The sequence below is a fragment of the Vidua macroura genome, chromosome 1 (genome assembly GCF_024509145.1).
Source record: "Vidua macroura isolate BioBank_ID:100142 chromosome 1, ASM2450914v1, whole genome shotgun sequence".
NCBI classification, from domain to species: Eukaryota; Metazoa; Chordata; class Aves; order Passeriformes; family Viduidae; genus Vidua; species Vidua macroura.
The window spans coordinates 13,779,261-13,799,059 of NC_071571.1; the positions used below are offsets into that span (position 1 = coordinate 13,779,261).

The window sequence follows — 19,799 nt, forward strand, 5'->3', positions numbered from 1 at the left end:
ACAATCGATAGTTGAAAAAGTTATTGTAGTGCTGCCTTAAGAAAGAGTCTTCACAGTTTCAAAGTGTGCCTGTAAATAGTGCTGGTAGATGTACATTAATTTAATGGGTCTCTGTGTTGTGCAATTCTTTGACATTCCTCTCCTGAGAGAGAAAAATGGTATATGGTACATTTTTCCCCTTCCTTTTACCCCTGTCCTATACAGAGTATTTTTATAAAAATGGATCCCCATAGGATATGAGAGAGGAAGATTTGAGATGTTATATTTGAAGGTTTTGGATGATGATGATGCAGTGACACATCTGCTGTGGTGCTGCTGCTCACTTACAATCCCTTTACTTAATTCATGCTTCTTCCCAGTGTGCAAGCTTGGATACAGTTATTAGATGGGTAACTGAACTGATGATGTAAAGTATGTCCAGCAAGTGGTCAGTCTCAGGAAAGGATGTGTCTGAGGAATAACATCTTTAGGTAAAAATGAACCTCCAAGACATTGAGAATAATGAGGAAAAAGAAGCGGCTCTGGGTTTCCAGAGGCAGGAAAGGGAATAGTAGGGAGGCCAAGCTAGCTAGTCATGTCTTGCTGAAAATATCTAGGGACAGTCACTCATTGCCTGATAAGAAACCCCAAACCTACTGAAACAGTTAACCCTTGATATGATTGGAGAAAAATGGCTTTGAAAATTCGTATGGTATGTTTAGATTTGTGTGGGGAACAGATGATGAGAACAAAAGATGGGGAATATGACTTGTACCTTAACCTGAGGTTTAAGCAAGCAATATCTGCATTGGTTTTGGAGATTATTTATGGAATAGATGTAATGCAATTTGCAGCACCTTTGGATAAGTATGTTATATGAAGTAAATAAATTTTCTACTATAGGAATTAATACCCGAGTCCCACATAAACTTGACTTTTCAATGGAGAACATAAGCACTGTGTTTTGAGTTTCACAGAGCAAGACTGTATGCTCAAAATTAATCATATGCATAGATGTTTTTTGTATCAGAGTATGCATATTTTAATATCTGGCCTGTTGATGGAAATGTAAAGTCATAATGTAGGGTAGCTGATCCTTAATTCCCATTTTAAGTGTTGTAGCATATAGGTGGGTAAATCAATGCACTGAATAACCAATGCAAATGTAATATCCCTAGATTACCATTAAAATCTAATCCTAATTAGATTTAATTACATTTAAAGTGATTACTGGGAGCCTTGCAGTGTTGTATCTTCCAGTTCAGTGAGAGGAAATAGATAATTCAGTTTGCAACCTTGTTTAGCTGAAATCAGATATACTGCTGGCTATTCTTTCCCCCCACACAGCTGTTTCCAAGGTGCACTGGACCTGTCCAGATTTATAAACATACTATTTGTAGCTCTGAATTACACATTTCAACCACATGAGCTATCTGAGACCACTGACGAGGCATTTGGGAGAATAACCTATGTGGTTTACTGTTGCTTGTTACATGACTTCCTTGTATTGCCTATTCTGGTTTTCATTTAAGTTTTCTCATTGTAATGTCTGTGAGGAGATGAAAAGCAGCTCACAAAGGTTACACCGCTGATTTAGTAATAACCTTCTTTCTCTTTCATTTAATAGCAATTTTCAGACTTTTAACTAGGCACAATATCTAAAACATGTCAGAGTTGTGTAAAATACTGGTGAATTATATCCTAATCAGCAGGACTGGCAAATACCTCAAACTTGATAAAACAAAATCTGTGGTCTGATTTCTATCATTCAGTAGCTTAAGAAGCAGCAATAATGACATTTTCCTTGGAACCATGACTAACAGGACTTTGTGTTGGTGAATGACACTTACTGATATATGGGTTTAATAGAAAACATGGGAATGAGCTCTGAAAGTTAGAGGTTTTTTTTCTTTAGTGCTCATGGAACAAAACGCCATAAATCTTGAGCCTTGGAACACAGAGGAGGAGGTTAGTGCTTAAACACCCGTCAGCTGCATCGTTTCAAACTTGGAAGCTCATTGTGTGCACACTGAATTGTGCCTGGGTTTGCTAATGCTCACAGGAGAACGTTGCTGACAGCTTGTGGTGCTTGTGCTGAGACTTCCATCAGAAACGCTGCGCTGGGTTGTTGGTCAGGTAAATGGAATCTGGGGCCGTTCGTGCTCTGGTTTTTGCCTGCTGCTATTACAAGCCAGCTGGCACAACTGTCATTAAGTCCACATCTGCTTCCCCCCTTCTGCCACCAGCTAGAAAATGCATGGCCTAGTATAATCCTGGATGCAGGGTCTAAGCAGGATATCCTTTCACTTTAGAGGAGGAACACCGGCCTCATCCTGTCTGCAAGTTGAATACTGTTGATGCACCTTTTCTGTGCTCCTATGGCTACTTTGTCCTGATCCATTTTCAAAGTTTCAGCTGGCCACTGTGACACACAGCATCAGAAAAGCCTTTCAAATTAAATCAGCCATGCAGCAAATTGTCATCTTCGATGCAGATGATTACCCAGGACTCTTACAAGGGTCTTTCAAAGCATTTTCATATTCTTCACTTCCTTCTTTCCAATTAAAACTAAATAAGGTACTGAAAGAGATAAGCTTGGTTGGAAATAACTTCTCTTTTTTGGAAAGGCAAGCAGTGCTCCTTCCTTTCTCTGTGCATTTCTCTGCCTTACTGTTTCCTGCTCTCGATGGAGGCAGTTGCTTTGAGGAGAGGCGTGTTTCATTGCCTGCAGCCCCAAGCACACCCGCTTTAGACTAAGATGTTGTTGGGGCAGGGGGTAGTGGAATGGCAAATTTATGTTTCTAAACCAAACAAGTTCACATAATCTGTCAGGGATTTAAGGAATGCGGCTTCATTAAGTGGTTAGTAAACTCTATGACTTTTAAACGAAACACAGAAAGCAGTGGTATGCAATTGTGCAAGGGAGATTTGAAGTGGGAGATTAACATAATCGTATGTGGCTTTCTGGTTTGTCACTCTGACAGAAAGCAGGGATTTTGCTCTATGTGTTCTTTACACTGGATTTTCCCAGAGTAAATCTCAACCTTATAAATCTGATGGTGGTGTAGTGTATGGGGGTTTGGTTGTTTTGTTTTTTGTTTTTTTTTTTATTTCAATAGAATCAGGGCTCTTGTTTCTAACATCCAGAAGTAAGTGTCAGGATGACTTGTTACTAGAGATGAGTTCATAGTGTCTGCTAACATATTCTCCCAGTGTTCTTCCTTTGCTTGTCAGTGACTTTAAATAGAGAACCTTTGACACCTTCAGTGCTGTCTTTGCTTGCAAAGTAAGTGAGGGAGGCAGGCAGGGTGACAGCTGAGCCCTCCGCCATCCTGCCCGGTGTTCTGCACACTTCTCTTCCAGGCCTGCTGGATGAATATAGAACGCAAGTGTCAAGGATGACACCTTCTTTATAATCTCTGCAAAGCCAGCCTTTTCAGGGAAGAATTTGTTGACAGTTCAGAGATTCAAAGTCAATTTCAGTTTAAGCTCATATAGAAATGGGATTTTTTTCTTCCACCTCATGTGATAATTGAAGACTAAACAGGCAGTGCCCTAGTCCATAACAAAACATCTTCAATAAATACCATCTTGAGACATGAAGTATTTGTTAGGTGAAAAGCTCTATTAATGACATTTGTTTTGTTATCTCTTGGAAAGCTTCTTTAGAGGTTTAATTCACTACTGATAGCACCTGTACATTGGTATATATTTGTGGATGCTGTAGATTATGTTTTTAAAGCAGAGTCATCTTTGAAAATTCTTTTTAAAAACAGGAATAGGAGTGTTGACTTAGAGGAAAATGAATGTAACTTAATATAGCTTTGTATCTGGGATGACATAGGTGGTTAAGTACATTTTCTTAAGGTTCTGAAGTTGGCAGCTGCAGGACAGCTGATCCTTTTCTAAAAGGCAAAGCTCTAACTTGCTACTGCATTTCAGTTCCCAGGAGCAATGATCTGTATTTGTGCTGTGTTGGCAGGCTGATGCCTCCTGTTAAGATGTTAACTTGTCCTACTATTGTGCAAAGAAATAATCATTAAAGACATAATTATGCAACCCTTCAGTGAAAATGGCAAAATGGGATTAAACCTGTGTTGCCCTGAATGCAGTAGGAAAATAGTAGGTATAAAGCTTTCAGAGGTCTCATTTAAGTTTTTAAATTGTTACTTCAGGAAAAACTAAGAGGAATGAAAGTTTTGTAGAAAGAATAAGAGAGAAGGAAATATTAGAAACACAGTGACAACGGGGTATAGAGGTAATATTTCCCCCACTTTGAATCTGTTGATGACTTCTGGAGGAAAAAAATAATTATAAGGAACTGAAGAGATATTCAGAGTACTGCACTTCTAGTGATATGAGCAAGAAAGGTTTTCTGCTTGGTTCATCTCCTACTCACAGCAGCCCAGCTTCAATTTCTCATCAGCTGAGTGTCATGGCCAGTTTATTTTCAAATATCTCCAAGGATGGAGAGTCAGCAGCCTCTTTCAGCAGCCTGTTCCAATGCTTAACCACTCTCCTGGTGAAAAGTGTTTGTCCTTGGTAAGACAGGAATAAGAGACATCGAATAATTGCTGGTACAAAATTTGTGAATCAATCAGCATGTACTTATGCTTCTCATGAATCAAGAACATGTGGATGTACAATAAGATTTTCATGCAAAAAATGGACATCTTAAAGGACCTTTGTGATACAGTGTTACCCTGAAGGATTGCTGCCCTCAAAGGACCCCAAGAGTATACCCGAGCCTGTGTTTAAGACTCCTTACATTCGTGACATGCTAAGTGCTAAGGAATTATTTATCTATAAAGAGGGTTTTTTTTCCATTGTGCTTCCAAGCATCTTACTCCAAATTGTCTTGGACTGGCAACTATTAGGATACTGAGCTGATTGTCTGATGTGGAAATAGTGTCTTATATAATCCACTAGCTAGAAAAGGTGATTATTTTCAACTGAGGAAGAAACAGTTGACAGAAATCTTTCTTTCTACTATTTCATGCTACACCAAGAAATGTCACCTGTTTTTAATTAAATGCCTAAAATTAGTGTTGTATTAATGCTGATACTTTTCCATTTTCATCCCAAAGTACATATATCAAGTAAAACCTCAGGCATTTGTAGTTCAGCCAATCATAAAAGGAGGAAGTTTATTTTACTTTTGGAGAGGGAGGAAGAGTTCTTTTTAATTCCACTTATGTTTGGTTGGTTCCTTAGGATTTAACATAAGAGCATAAGAATTTGGTCACACAAGAGTTAAGTGGTACCCAGGAAGTCCCTGTATCCCAGTACTTTGCCTCTGACACTGAGCAGTTGTAGCTCCCAAGGCTGGGATAGCAGAACTGGGTCTTGCCAGGCCTGTCTTCCAGACTTCAGTGATTTGTAGCTCGGGGGTTTCTTGAGACACTGCCCTTGTGCTCAAGTACAAAATACAATGTGTACACATATTCTGTTCTGGGCAATTTGTCCTGTTACTGATAATTTGGGGTGTATTTGCCTAATTCCAAAATACTACAAAATTTGAAGTGTGCCATATACAAAAATGTCTTTTAGAGATTGTGTAAATGACTTTTGTATCAAGGAGCTGCTTTTGCATTTCAAGTGCACAGACCTGATTGCAGTGCACCGCAGTCGATCTGACTCATTATGTCAGCATTTTATGGCACTCAGGTAAGCATGTTTACAAAGTAGCAGTAAACCTTTGTGATGTGCAATAACATTTCAGTAGTTAATGTAGTGTTCCACCATGTATTAAATTTTACCAGTTCTGGGCAAACTTACAATAAGCAGAAGTGCAAGAAAGGGCTATAGATGTTTATAAAATAGACCCTACTGGAATGAATTCAAGAACTAGTTTTACAGTGTATGTTTGGTCTAGCTGATGATGTGGTTAACAGTAAATTTTGAAATGTTTGCTTTTGCAGAAGACAAATTCTTAGTTTCTACAAATGTTAACACTTCTTTTAGGACTTTGTTGCTATCAGTCTTGTAGCTCCTAGTCCAAAAAGGAAAAAGAGCACAGTATAGTCTCATGAAACTACTTGGTGAACTTGACTAATTTCAATAAATATAACAGCGTACTACTGATAGACTGTTTTAAAGAGTTTGTATTTTATGTTGAAAGTATGTTGGAAATGCTGTATTGGTAGAGAAATTCTCTGTTATAAATAAATAACTAGTTCAGTCAATGTTAACTGAGTATTGACTTCATAGATTTACCTTTGTCAATGAAATCTGCATAGTTAGTCCTAATGTTTTTTGGACTTCCAGTACAAAAACTCTTGGAGTTTGGCAAGCCGCTTAAACTTTCAAGAGGAACTATTTTCTCATTTTAAAAATAGGATAGTACCTTGTCCATGCTAGTGTCTCCAGGCATTTTGATGTCCTGTGATGTTTCCTGTATTGTATAAATGTGAAATATATGTATGCTAAAAACGTATGCTAGAGCTCCCAGATACTGGTGTTGAGTGTAGTTTGAAGGTGGATGAATGCTGGATGGATGTTGGATAGATGAATCACTGAAAATGTATGTAATTTCCTTTTTCATGCTATGCTGTTATAAGTAGTGCTTGGTAAAAAACAGTCTAATCAGTGTCAAAGTTTATGAATTAGCTTTAAAGGACCTGAAAGCTTTTAAAGGACCTGAAAAAGAATATTAAATAACAAAAATACATCTAAAATCTTATCATTATCAGCAATTTTGAGTACCACAATAATAAAAGTAGTGTATTTTTACACCAATTGCAAGCGCCTCTAGCATTTTCAACACCAGGTGTGTTTAGTATGCAAGCTGAACTGCTATTACACATTTCAACAGCAGCATACCACAAATAAATCTCAAATATTTCACAATGTTGTTATAGATGCTATAATTGTCTTTAACACATAGTGCTAAAATCCTGAAATTCAGAGCACAACATGCTGGTACAAGCAGGAGTTTCAGATGTTGTGTGACAATTAAAGTATTTCTTTTCTTCGATGTTGCTGAGCAGGTAATGATACCTACAGTTTTATAATCTGTAACCATTAGGATTCCTGGTGTCATCTGTAGAGCTCCAAATACTTTGCTAGTTCTATTTGCTTTTTATAACCCCAAGGAAAAAGCTGCTTGTGTAAATTAAAGGAAATGTGAAGGAAGAATCAGTACCATTTTCATTGTTGGATTTGTTTTTTTTTTTTTTTTTTAAATATTTATTTTAGGCTATATATTCAGAAGAAATAGTGAAATGGCAGTGATAATTGCTGTGTACTGTGTACAACACTGAGCGTGAGCAGAGCTGTTATAATTTCAAGAACACATCAAGAGCCAGATATCTTTGAAGTCAAGTCTGGATTTATTTTAAACATAATCTCTCTGGGTTTCTAAATAAATACAGGCCTAGTCATTTCCTTCCTAAAGTACCTGAGCATGTAGAAATGAGAACAAAAATGTCAGTGTGTATGGGGCTGGTCCAGGTCTGAGATGTTCTGTGCTAGTAGCTTATTTATGTGGGTTGGGAAAAAAAAAGTGAAACCAAACCGAAAAAACAAACCACCCCAACTCACTACCCCACATCTCTTGCCTGTAATTAGTCCTGAGCAAGTCCTGCTTTGTACATCTTTTGAATCTGAAAAAAATCTCAGCTCACAGTTTTGCCCTAAAATAATCAGCAGTGTAAATCACTATTGATATAGTTATTTCAACTGCTTTCAAATTCTTACCATGAAGAGAGCTTAAGCTCTGACTGCTGGCAGCTACAGGATGCCAGGCATCTCCAGGGCTCCAGGTAGCTCTGGGCAAGCCCTGGAAGCAGCTGCTGCAGGGACCTGCTGTCAGACTGCTGTCCCAACAATGATCCACCTGAGTCTCATTGCATCTTCTCCAGAGATGGTTTGTTGTGGTGCTGCAAAGCCTTGCTCTTCATTCTCCACCCAGAAGATACAGCATGTGTAAACTAAATTTTCCTGCTGCAGGGCAGAATATCAGCTGATAGAAGAGACAGAGGTATGTGAAGCCAGCAGTGGCATATTAATATTTATTACTCAGAGCCTTGGTTCAGGCTAAGTCCCTGTGCCATAGCCCTATCTTTGTAGCAAACTTTCAAAATAATGTGCCTGTTATTCTTTACTCTCTGCTTTCTATGATAATGTAGATTGATAGAATCACAGAATGGGTTAAGTTGAAACTTAAAGACCGTCTAGTTCTACTAGACCCCTTACTAAGTGGGCATATCTTCCACTAGATCAGGTTGCTCAAAATCCCATCCAACCTAGTCTTGAAGACTTCAAGGACACTTAAATGAATTGTGCTCCAGGGTTGCTTGTAAAGATGTCCTGTTGACATTATTAATTTGGTTATAGAATTAAACTTTATTTTTTAGCCACAAGGAGACTTGAGTGGCACTGTGAACCCCAGAATGAGACAGGAGACCCTAAACTGTAACCTGCAGCCATCAGCATGGGGTGCTACAGCTCAGCGAGGGGAATTGCTTTTTGGTGTTGTAGAGAAGAGAATGACAGATGCACACTTGTTTGGTTTTAGGAATATTTTGTTTAGACTTGTCCCACAAGTCCTACAGTGTTGACTGTGGTCTTCTGCTGGAAATTGTCTGTGGCTTCTCTACCTCCTGTAAGTGTAAATATGTGAACGAGCCTAAAGATACAGAGGCATCACCTATTACTTAATTTACCATGCAGAGGTTATTTTCTAGGAGGTGTGTATCAACAAAGATCTCTAGTAACTGACAGAAAAAGTGCTGACTGATGTATTAACATTTCTAGGTAATGAGATCTGTAGGGAAAATTTAATCTTTGGAAGGTTCTGGATGAACTGCAACTAGTTTGATTAGTTAACTTTTGCTGATTTTGTATAGTGTAATTGCATGACTGCAAGACTTAAGTTCTTGGAATAATGTAACTGCAATTTCCTGGTCTAACTAGCTTGTTTATTACATTTTTGTCCTAATTTCTCTGCTGTTGTATGTGCTTAGTGAGCATTTTTAGTGATTTTCATGCTGTAGCTCATGTTTACCTATGGCAGGCCTATTAAGCAAAGCGTTTTGGTTGTAAAGTGGAGCTGTGATGCCTCTTAGTATTACCGAGGGATATTTTTTTCCCTTTTCTGGCAGGAAAGTGTTGAAGCAAATTTCCCTTGCAACTTTTTCTTTTTATTCTCTTTTTCTTTGGCCATCTCTTGAGTGCCAGTAAAATGAGTGGGTTTTTAGCTTTCATTAGCATTTCTTATAAGGTCTGCCTTTAGACCAGTACCCATTTTCTAAATTGTACTTCTGTAGGGTTGCAAAAAATCATGGTAACCAGATGCAGTATTTGTCTCTGGCCTGGCAAAGTGTTAGATTTAACAAAAGAAGCTAATAAAAATGTTCAAATTGACCCTTCTCATCATTTGGACTTCTTGGAGCTCAGTCAATCACTCATTATTATCAGAGTTATTCACACAGAGGCAGAAGTGCTAGTGTTTCTCATAATCAGCCCTTGAGCCAGACATAATTTGCAATTTGAAGCATTGTATTTGGAAACAATAATGCATTAAAATGAACAGAGCAGGAATTAGAAGGATAGTTGTGGAGAGAACGTGTTGCGGAGTAGCCATGGTTTAAACGCTGTCTCTAAGGATCCTTAGTAGACACCAGTAATTAGAGGCACACAATGTAGTATTGTTCATACCTAATAAAAGGGTCCACAATTTTTAAACTCCTCTGTGGAGTGTGACAAATGGAACAGCAGAGGTTGCCCACCTTGCTTCGTGGCTGCAGGGCAGCTGTGGGCAGGTGGGGAGTGCTGGGGTAAGGTGGTGTCACCTGTTTGGCACAGCTTGAGCCAGAGATGGGGGGCTGAACCTGGCACCCAGCAGCACTGGGATGTAAGATTTTACTTCTTCATACAAAAATTGTTTATGTTATAGAAGAATGACTACATTGTACTTTAGATTGTTAGGAACTTGTTAATAGTGGCAGCGGTTGCTGCTGAGAATTTGGGAAATTTTTGTTATCCCTATGTATGCTATTATGTATTGCAAAGTAGAGAGTTGTATGTGTGTTTTTATATATGCAGTCTGTGATTTAACATACTGCAGGCCTTCACTCAGGTTTTTTCAGGAGCCTGCTCTTTACTCTGTATGTGAGGCTTTATTTTGCTTTTTGCAATTTGTATTTACAGTCTTTCAATTGCTATTTAGAATCTTACTGCCCAGTGTTGCATTTTAGAACAGGGCACTGCAGTCTTGAAGGGCACATTCTGTGTGAGAGGGGTGACAGGAGAATTTCTAAGTACATTAAATCACAGTATAAAAAGATATGTTGCCAACTGAGATTATATATTTATAAAATACATATTATATAAAAATACTGGATTAGCTTGGTTGGGTCACATGTTTGAGCTATTTTCTTCAATGACAAGTAGCACACAGTGTATCAAATTTAAGCTTGGGGCAAGTAACTGTGGCCAATAACTACTCTCTTTTTTGAATACATACATGACATTAAAGAGCTTTGGTCACAAACTTTAAAATGCTTAGACTGTTATGAAATGTCCATTAAAATGTCATGTACTACTTCTGTGGTTGCTCTCATCACTGATGACTGTTAAAAAAATTGTAGCTAAGCAGAAGATTTTTTTTTTATTCCTGACTCCTTCAGGGATACCACAATCCCCAGTTTAACAGATTTTGTCTGACCACCATGAATATGAATTATTTATGGTTACTTTTACTATATTGTGGTGTTGCTTACTGAGTAGATTTGGACATCTCTGCTGTCTTGCTGCCCTCTTTCCAATAGCATCATTGTCAAATTTTTTGATACTTTCTTTGAACTTCTCAGCCTGCTTTTCAACTACAGTAGTTTGAAGTAGCTAGGGCTTTTTTCTGATTTCTTGTGTTTTATTTATTTATTTATTAGAGCTGTCCATGGCTTCAGCTAGCTTTAGGCAATCACAAGTAGCAATGCAAGAAGATTATCTTCTGTTTAGAAATTTGCAAACAGATGGTCTTTCCATAAAAGAAATCTGTTTTTAAAAGTTCCACCATTTTATGCTGGAAGTAAATATTACAAATGCTTAAGTTGTGAAAAGAGAGTGACTTGGTGTGAATAATATTCTGCCTGTTGTGTCATGCCTTTCAGGAAATGTTATCAAAACTGTTCAGGAAAATAATTGAATGAAACCTCATGACATGTCTCTAATTTGGCATCATACCCATTTTCTTCGAAGTTGGGATACTGGTTCACAAAGCCAGGCAGACTACGTTTCACTGGCTGGAAGCAGTTATGGATCACATATGTTGTTTGCACTTCTTTCCAGGAGGTTGTTGTGGGAATCACCGGTGCTGTTGTACGTGAAGCGTTGCACCGTCCTGTCTGTTCTTTTTGAGTAAACTTAGTTTGGTGAGATGTACTAGAACACCCCCTTGAATGGGGCTGAAAAATGTTCTTTTCATGTTTGGAAAGTGATATGGAGGCTGCTGGGAGAAAATATGTGAATAGAACACTGAAGACCTTCACATGCTTTACAGTATTCAGGCCCAGGGTAGGCACTTCAAAGGGCTGATATTTTGCAGTAATAGCCACTTTGGTTCTAGTGCTTTAAATATCTATGTTTGTGGCTGAGCCATGTGAGTTTGTTTATTGCTTGAAGGCAAGTATCGCTGGCCTGAAGAGATGCAGGGGTACCTTTTTAGAGTATTCTTAATTTTCATTAGTTACCTATGGCCTTTTGTAATGTGCTTTTCTTGGTTTGTGACAGCAGACTTCTCCAGGAACCCTCCTGGCAGGGGTCCTCTGCTGGATGTTGCACCAGAAGGATTGCTGCTTTATCAGTTTTAACATTGGCAAGGAGATCCATGGAAAATGAAGTTATCAATGTCTGTTTTAATTATGCCCGCAAGCTCCTGCATCAAGGTGCCTGCACATCAGTGCTTTTGTGTCATCTCAGGACAGTGCTGCTGCTGAGTCACTCCAGCAGTCATTCCACTCCCTCCCAACAAGCAGAATTGGATCTACTAATTTGATTAGTAACATGTGATAACAGGCTATTTCTAGAAATCTACTGCCAATATGTAAATGTTTACACGTAAAAATGTGTTTTTAAAAATAGCACTTGCACAATTTTGCTTGGAATGGAAGGCTTCTAAAGCTTCAGGTCATCACTAAAGAAGGTGGCTTTTGTTTGTGTGCTATGTTTTTGTTTTAGCAACAGAATGGCTTTGTGTGTCCCAATAATATGTTGCAATATAAATCTTATGATTTTGCTGATACATCAGGGTGAAAAAGAAATCATTGCAGAATCGTTCAAGCAGTGTTTACATTATGTGTGTGTCTGTGTGTGTGAATACTGTTTGCTACAAAGGGGAAAAGAGCATGCCTTGAAGCTAGAAAACACTGACAAAATAGCTCAAGACACTTACCGATTGTTAATTTTTAATGATGGTCTTTTTTCTATTAAGTAACATAATGCTACTGAACTTGTCTCAATCAATTTTTGTGTTTTTTTCATTAATCAACTAATGCATTTTTCTTCTGTAGCTCTTTATTTTAATGAAATACGTGGATGATTTGGCAGACGACAATGATCTCATCAGTAACGCATCAGAGTAAAATCCTTTTAGCAAATTACATGTGTATTATATTTGTTGTATCAGGGATGCTGATATATATTCTTTTAAACTGAATCTACTTTTGAGATAACTTGTAAATGTGGAGTTTCTGTAGTTACTTGTGTATCCTTCGTGCTTCACTTGTCCTATATGTATTTATATCAATTTATGCAAAATCATTTACATATTCTTTATGTCTACATGTGTACTTTATGTACATTTCACATATTTTTTTATATATATGGCATCATGTTGTAGCTTGAGCCTGTTCTTTAAATGTTCTGCTAAGCTGTCTTTTCTGTTGAGCCTCATACTGTTCAGTTGCTCTGATGCACTGGCCCAAAGCCACTGAAGGCACTTGTTAGTCAGTGCCTCTCTGTTCAGCATGACAGACTTTGGATTAGGTCACCTCCTAGTTGGTGGCAGTCATTCAAGCAAGTAAGCTTGAAAGTGAGCCAGCTGACAGAGAGGTTTGGGTATTCATTTTGGCTTGATTAGATTATCCAAAGTTCATGCGATTTCCTATTTGAGGGTCAAGCTTACGACATACAGGTCTGTGTTCTCATCTTTTCATTAATAATAATGTGACAAACCAGTATCATGGGCTCTGAGGATGGTCATTTCCTCTGATATGACTTGGCTGTTATGTACTAGAGATCATATGTTTAGATGATAGTCCTCTTACAATTTTTAATTTCTTCACTTACTGTGATTCCTATTGTTGACTGAATTTAAGGATTAAGTCTGTGGATCTGTGAATATGACTTTGAGCATTAACACTTATCTTGAAACTTTCTCCAAACCTTAATGTAAAAGGAGAATTAAGAACATATAAATTAAGTAGAACTCTGGAGTATCTTGGCAATTAGAGTGAACAAGATTTCAGCTGCTCTCTTTCATCAATTTCTCACACTCTTGGACAGACAGGGTATTTTTAATTTACAACCTGTATTTCAATTAGTCATAGAAGTTTTTTCTTTGCTTTTGCAGCTACAAAATAAAATTAAACTACTTTTTAGCTCTACTTTTTATAACAGGGTTTAAATGAGAGAGCTGCTGAATAAACAAGCTGTTACATGAAGTAAACATTGTTAGTGTTATGGAGAGATTTTTCTATAATCATACAGTTCATGTCCTGAATGAAGTATTAAGCTGTATCTGTGAAAGAATATTTATGAACAGAATGGTATTTTTTTCATTACTCGGGTTTTGGAGGAAAATGTGCACTTGTTTTTTTGTCTTTTATTTTCTACTCTGAGTAATAATCATCTGTGCTCTGCTTCTAAGATTGAGATTGAGGCAAGTGGTGCCCACAGGTCAGTGTTGTGCTTCTGTAGCTGCAGGTGTTTCAGAGTAGTATAGTATAGGTATATATGGTATAGCTCCAGCTTTAGCAACAGACCTGTTTTCCTCATGAGTGTGGTGACTTGGTGAGGCAGTCATGTGTGTCATTTGGCTGCACATCATGTAGTGGCCTGTGTCTCTGCATTGGTATCTTGTGCTGTGATTTAGGCTGGGCTTTTATAGCTCGCAGTCAAATTGTTGGCACCAAACATTGCAAAAGAAAAGAGTTTGGGATTAGATTCTCAAGACTGTCTGAACATCAGTGCCACAGATGATCTTTTTTTGCATGGTTTTGGGTTTTAATTCCAAAATCAGTAGTTTCTACCTTTGTTTTTAAGCACTGTCCTCCTTTTCAGTAATGCAAGGAGCCTTGCTGTGCAGATGCTGAGCGATGGAGTTTTCATGTCTGTATCAGAAGGAAAGTTTTCATTTCATTTGCATTTGTAAGAGCTGCAACAAGTATCCCAGCAGCCAGCCCCCAGCAGTGAGAATGAGACCATCTCAGGTTCAGACAAGCGCCTGAAACTCGCAAAGTGCTTGAGGCACTCTGTAACCGGCTGCACACAGCAGAGAACTGCTGCTGCATCTGGGGAGGGAGCAGCGAGGGCCGGGATCACAGCGCTCGGCTGTGTCCTCAAGGCCTTGCAAAAGTCTGGAGTCTGTGTGACACAGCACAAATGGATGGTGATTTCTGCTTTACAAGGGAGATAGCTTTGATTGCACTTTGCAACTTTCAGTCTTAGGCTGTTCTCAGTGAGTGAGCAGTCACTTCAGTGGGAGAACTTATTACGTGGGTGTGCCAGGCCTTTCAACAAAGGGATTATGGGAAAAGTAGTATTGGAAGCAGTAAGGTTCCACATTTGCCGTGGGTCATGTATGAGACATAGATCCTCATTCCATCTCTCCTTCCTTTTGAGTACCTGAGCAGTAAAGAGGGAAGGTTCACAATGATGCAAAGCCCAGTGGCTTGCAGGGAAGGTGTCAAACACATAATGTTCATGGGGCAGGTCAGGGACTAGAGGAGTTGCACTGTCAGGAGGTGGAACTTCCACATAGGTAAGCCAGATCTTTGCATTGAGCCAATACATTCAATTCAGGCTGTTGTACGTACTGGGAGTGATTCTGGAGACCTGACCCAGACTTTTGACTCACACAGCTAAACAAGGGCCAACAAACAGCAGCAGAAGGGGCTTTACCTCTGGCTGTGGAGACAGTGCACAGTAACTGTGGGATGTGTTTTTGATAGGGATATTGCATAGAGACTGCTTGAATTTTTGAGTTTTGTAGGGATATTGCATAGACTGCTTGAGTTTCAGTGGTATGAATAGTCTTATTTCTAAGTGTCCTGTTTCGGTTAATATTAATGAAAAGGAAGCATCGTTTATATGAGTAGGAAACATTTACCTGAAGAAATTAGGACAGGTGATTTTCAATATCTTGACACCAGTGTAGTCACACCACAGTACAGCTGAGCGAGTTTTAACAGCTGGCTTTAATGGTGTGCCTTAGCATTGCTGAATGTTGCATTTCTGTAGTTAAACTTAGCTTGATTATGACTGTTAAATAAATAATTTATAAATGTCTGCTATAAATTTGGTGGAGAGGATGCTGACTTGGGCTGTGGGATTCATTATGACTGTAAATCATACTTCATGAAGCAAACACTTTTAATAGAAGTAAATAACAAACACATTTATTGCTAGCAAGCATAATCTTACCAAAGACTTAGAGTGATGTTTGTAGTGGGAAGTATTGACTGCCTCTACAGAAATAAAGGAGGTGTGTGGGGGTGTACAAATGTATCTCCATCACAGTTCTTTTCAGCACCTTTCTCTATTGCTTGGTGGCTCTTCAGCATCTTCTTGAGATGCTGTCTTAGCATCTTCTCAAAGATTTGTGACTGTTAAGCCACAATTAACGCAACTGTGCATTGTGCTAGAAACATGAAGCCACAATCAGGGAGGGGGGAGAATGGTGTTTGTTTTTCCGGGTTCCAGGGTAGGCACAGTGTGGTTAACATTGCTACACTTGTTACAGGCAGTGGTGATTATGGCAGATAGATCACTTCTGCGGGTGACAAAGTCCAAAGAAGGCACCTGTGCAAGACCACCATGGTTCATACTCTGCCAGGCTGTCCACTGCTGGGATGACCACTGAGCTTGTCAGAGATGGGCACTGGGAAGTCTCCGGTCAGAGTGGGAACAGTGTGGCCACCCTCTGAAATGCCTGGGAAAGAACCAGAGCTGTCTTCCAGGATGGTCCTCAGGGGCAGAAGGAACATTAATTCCTGGACGATTGGAAGAAAACCCTGAAAGAGAAGAAGGGTTGTTGCCACAACTTGCTCATGATCAAAGCAAACTGAGCCCTGGTGCTGCTCCACGTGCTCCATGTGTGGTGCCCACCTCTGCCTCTGTGGGAATGCACATGAGCTCTGTGTGCTCTGGACCTGCGTGGTTGGATCTGCAAATTCAAACCATTGAATTCTGCTAGGTTTGCATTACATGTTAACATTAGAAATGCTCTCCTCACAATCATGCAGCCTGACCAGACATTTACTAGATTGCTTACAAGGATTATTAGAAATTTCCTGTGTACTTTATTGTTTTTAATAAGGTATTGATTTCACTATATATCTGTTCATACTTGCAATGATTTGATTTATGGTGGCAGAAATTCTGTTTTGCTGCCAAAACCTAATGGGCAATAACTAATTCAATTTTTTCTTCCCCCTTCTTCCCCATTTTTTTTTAAACAATTATTTCTTTTCAAAAATAAACTTGGTACTCCAGAGTTTGATTCCTTTACTTTTCCTGACATTTTAAATGGGTTGAGGAAGGACAGGAGACTGAAGCAAATGTGAGCATCCCAGAGATGCTCTGCTAGAGTGACACATATGTTGCTTGTCTCCTCACAGCTCTGCATGTTCTATTGGTCAGACCCATGCTGCCACCTCAGGCACTCTCTGTGTATCAGGGTAGAGTGGCTCAGTTCCACTGTTTTTCTGCCAAAACTCCTCTCTGGGCTAGAGGTTTTAGGGCTATTTTAAATTAAACAATCTCTTTTGTCAGGTGTACGACATCCAGGACTTGATTTGAATCTCTTGTGTCATATGTGTAAATGCTTTGTATAATGGTTTTGATTACTCTCTAATAAATAGGTGGATGTTTTAAAAGATACATGTTGGTGTTTTGAATTTAGGTTTCACATATAACATTATGAAATCAGAGACTTTAACTTTATGCCTTATTTTGCATTTCTTAACCCCATCATGTCCTCTGCCTATTCCCTTTTCAGGTGGTTATTAATAAACAGTTTTAGTTTTCAGATGCCTGAATTACTTTGGAAATGAGCAATCTGTGTGGAGAACAGGCAAACAGTTCAAAGCTTATGTACATGCTCCTATGCTGTATTTTTGTGTTTTGGTTTTAAAGAGCTGCCCTTAGAGCCATGATTACATAATATAAATATTATCTCTTGATTGAATGGCCAGAAATTAATCATTCTGCAGGGTGGCTGTGTGGTGTATCTTCAAACCACATAATGTCTTTGTCCTAGAATCAAAAGGAGCCTAGAATCAAATGGGAAAATATTATAAATACCTGCTGAACTCAAAATATTTTAAAGATGTTACATTAACAGGTCAGAAGGAAGCTTTAAGAACTCTGTGGTTTATTTTACTGTCCATGAGCATTTGTGGTGTCCTGTTGGCACTATTGCTAGACATGTTTGATTGCAAGTCTCAGTGCTTTAATTTCACTTTTGATGTGAACCTGAGTGTGAAGTGCCACAGACTCAGTCAGCTCTCAGATCAGCATTTGGTATAAAAAAAAAGTAGAATTCTTGCTGCTTTTGGTGTGATAAATGATGCCACATTTAATTGGTATATATACTGTTTAACAGATACGTGTTAGCCCTTCTGCCTTAAATAGAAAATTCTCATCTTAAGTTTAGATCTATTTAAAGGTTATATTGAAGTGTTTGTTTGGTTCGCTCTATACGAAAGTTATTCCTTCCAGAATAGGTCAGAAATGCCTTAAGAAATAAGAATAATTTTGTCCTAATAATAACTGACTATCTCAAATGCCAAATTCTTCACTCCCTGAAAGTTTAAAGAAAACAGTGGAATGTACAAATATGGAAGAAACCTAATATATTTGAAATATAGCCTTTAGAGGGGAAGAGGAGATGTGAAGAGGGCAAACCCTGGGTTGGCAGCACCTGTCTCTGTCTACGGCAGCCCAGACAGCTCCACCCCTCCATTCATCCTCCCACACTGGAACACCCTTGGGGAAAGAGTCATGAGTAATAAAGTTTAAATAAGAACCCCTGATGCTGAAAAAGAATAAATTGGCAGTTTTGAATGGTGTCCTCTGTGTGGTGAAATGGCCCTGCGGGGTGCAGGGGGCTGTGCTGCCCCGGGAGCTGTCAGACCTGCGGCTCCCTCTCTCCTCTCCAAGGTGGGGAAGACTTTGCTTAATGCAAAGTTGAGCTGTGTCCTTGGGCAGAGATGCTGTTCTAAAACATTGCTTGACTGTCTGTTTAAGAATAGCGGCCCCAAAATCCTGGCATAAAAGAGAAATGTGGTCCAATTATTATTTTTTTGTTTGTTTGTTGTGTTCTTCAGTGAGGAATTCTATAAACTTTTAAGAGGAGTGAAATGAAAATAAAAATTAAAAAACTTACGTAAAAAAATTAACAACCTGGAAGCAGCCTGAAAATACTAAAAATTGAGATTCTGAGATCTTTGCACTTTCACTTCCTGGTTTCCCAGAAGCCCTTCTTGGAGAACTCTCTTTGTCATGGAAGAAGGAAAATACAGTTTTGTTCATGTCACAAGTTAGATTCTTTTTTTGTGTGTTATTAACAGGTTTGGCAAACATCGCAAAGATGACAAGAGTGAGAAAACTGGTAAAATAAAAGTGCAGGAAGCTCTTACTTCAGAAGAGGAGAGAATACGAATGAAGCAAGAACAGGAGAGGTAGACTTCAGTATTTGCTTAAACCTTGATAGAGAGAGTTTGTTTTTTAAATTAAATAACTGAAGTTCAATTTTCACTGATGAAATTTTCCACATGTTGATATGTTTATTACTTTAAATAAGAAGACAAAGCTGGATTTATTTTGGACATTAGTATGAACAGCTCCTTTGGCTGTGTTAAGCATCTTTTATAGATGTAGAGCTCCCTTTCTTATTGAGGAGACTGAAGTAATAAAATGAAATGCTTTCTCTATATATTCTATAACTGATTTTATTGACATTTTCAGAAAACACATATTTATATAGAATGAAGTATGTTTTGTATTTTTCTTCAGAGTTTTGCATATCTAGATTTTTCATTGATAAATTTAGGAGAAACATAAAAATTATGCTTACCAGTATATTTGTCACTGGAGTTTAGTCTATTTATGTGCCATGCAGTCTGTTTATGGAATTATATATATATATATATATATTTATTAAACTGCTAATTGTAAAAATGAGTGGTGAGCACCTCTATTTTTCCTTGCCAGCTTCCCTTAACATAAAAAATCTATATAATATATATGTCATATGCTCTTCTCAATATTTCCAGTCTACTTTTCATCCTATCTCTTGTAGTCCTAGATATTTGGGGCGTAGACTATGGTGTCTCTCAGATCAATTTAGTCAAAATCTTGAAAAGCATAGGTTATCAATTAACTTATGCTGGGAGATGTGAGTTGAGAGACAACCTCTTTGAGTAGACATCACTTTAGTAAGGAGACAAACTTTACGAAGTTTGATTGCTGAATGGTAAATAGATTTAGACACATTTAGCAGTGAAAGTGAACTATGCATTAGAATTATTTATCTAAAAATCAAGCTATAGCACACCATAAATTTAGGATTGATGCAGAAACTCTGGAGGGAAATT

At 38.4% G+C, this 19,799-nt stretch overlaps 1 protein-coding gene across 23 annotated transcripts in view; it reads left to right on the forward strand.

The window, feature by feature from the left end:
* PARD3 (par-3 family cell polarity regulator) overlaps window positions 1-19,799 on the forward strand; it is a 443,499-nt gene that overhangs the window by 308,858 nt on the left and 114,842 nt on the right. For 20 of the 23 annotated variants that reach the window (XR_008436211.1, XM_053972924.1, XM_053972931.1 and 17 more), the window contains one exon: window positions 18,774-18,884. The exons of the other annotated variants lie outside the window; for them this stretch is intronic. Coding sequence is in view for 19 of the 20 variants with exons in the window: in XM_053972924.1 (XP_053828899.1) it covers window positions 18,774-18,884 (111 nt within the window). In the remaining variant the exon portion in view is untranslated. The remainder of the gene's footprint in view (window positions 1-18,773; window positions 18,885-19,799) is intronic. 23 annotated transcript variants of the gene reach the window in all.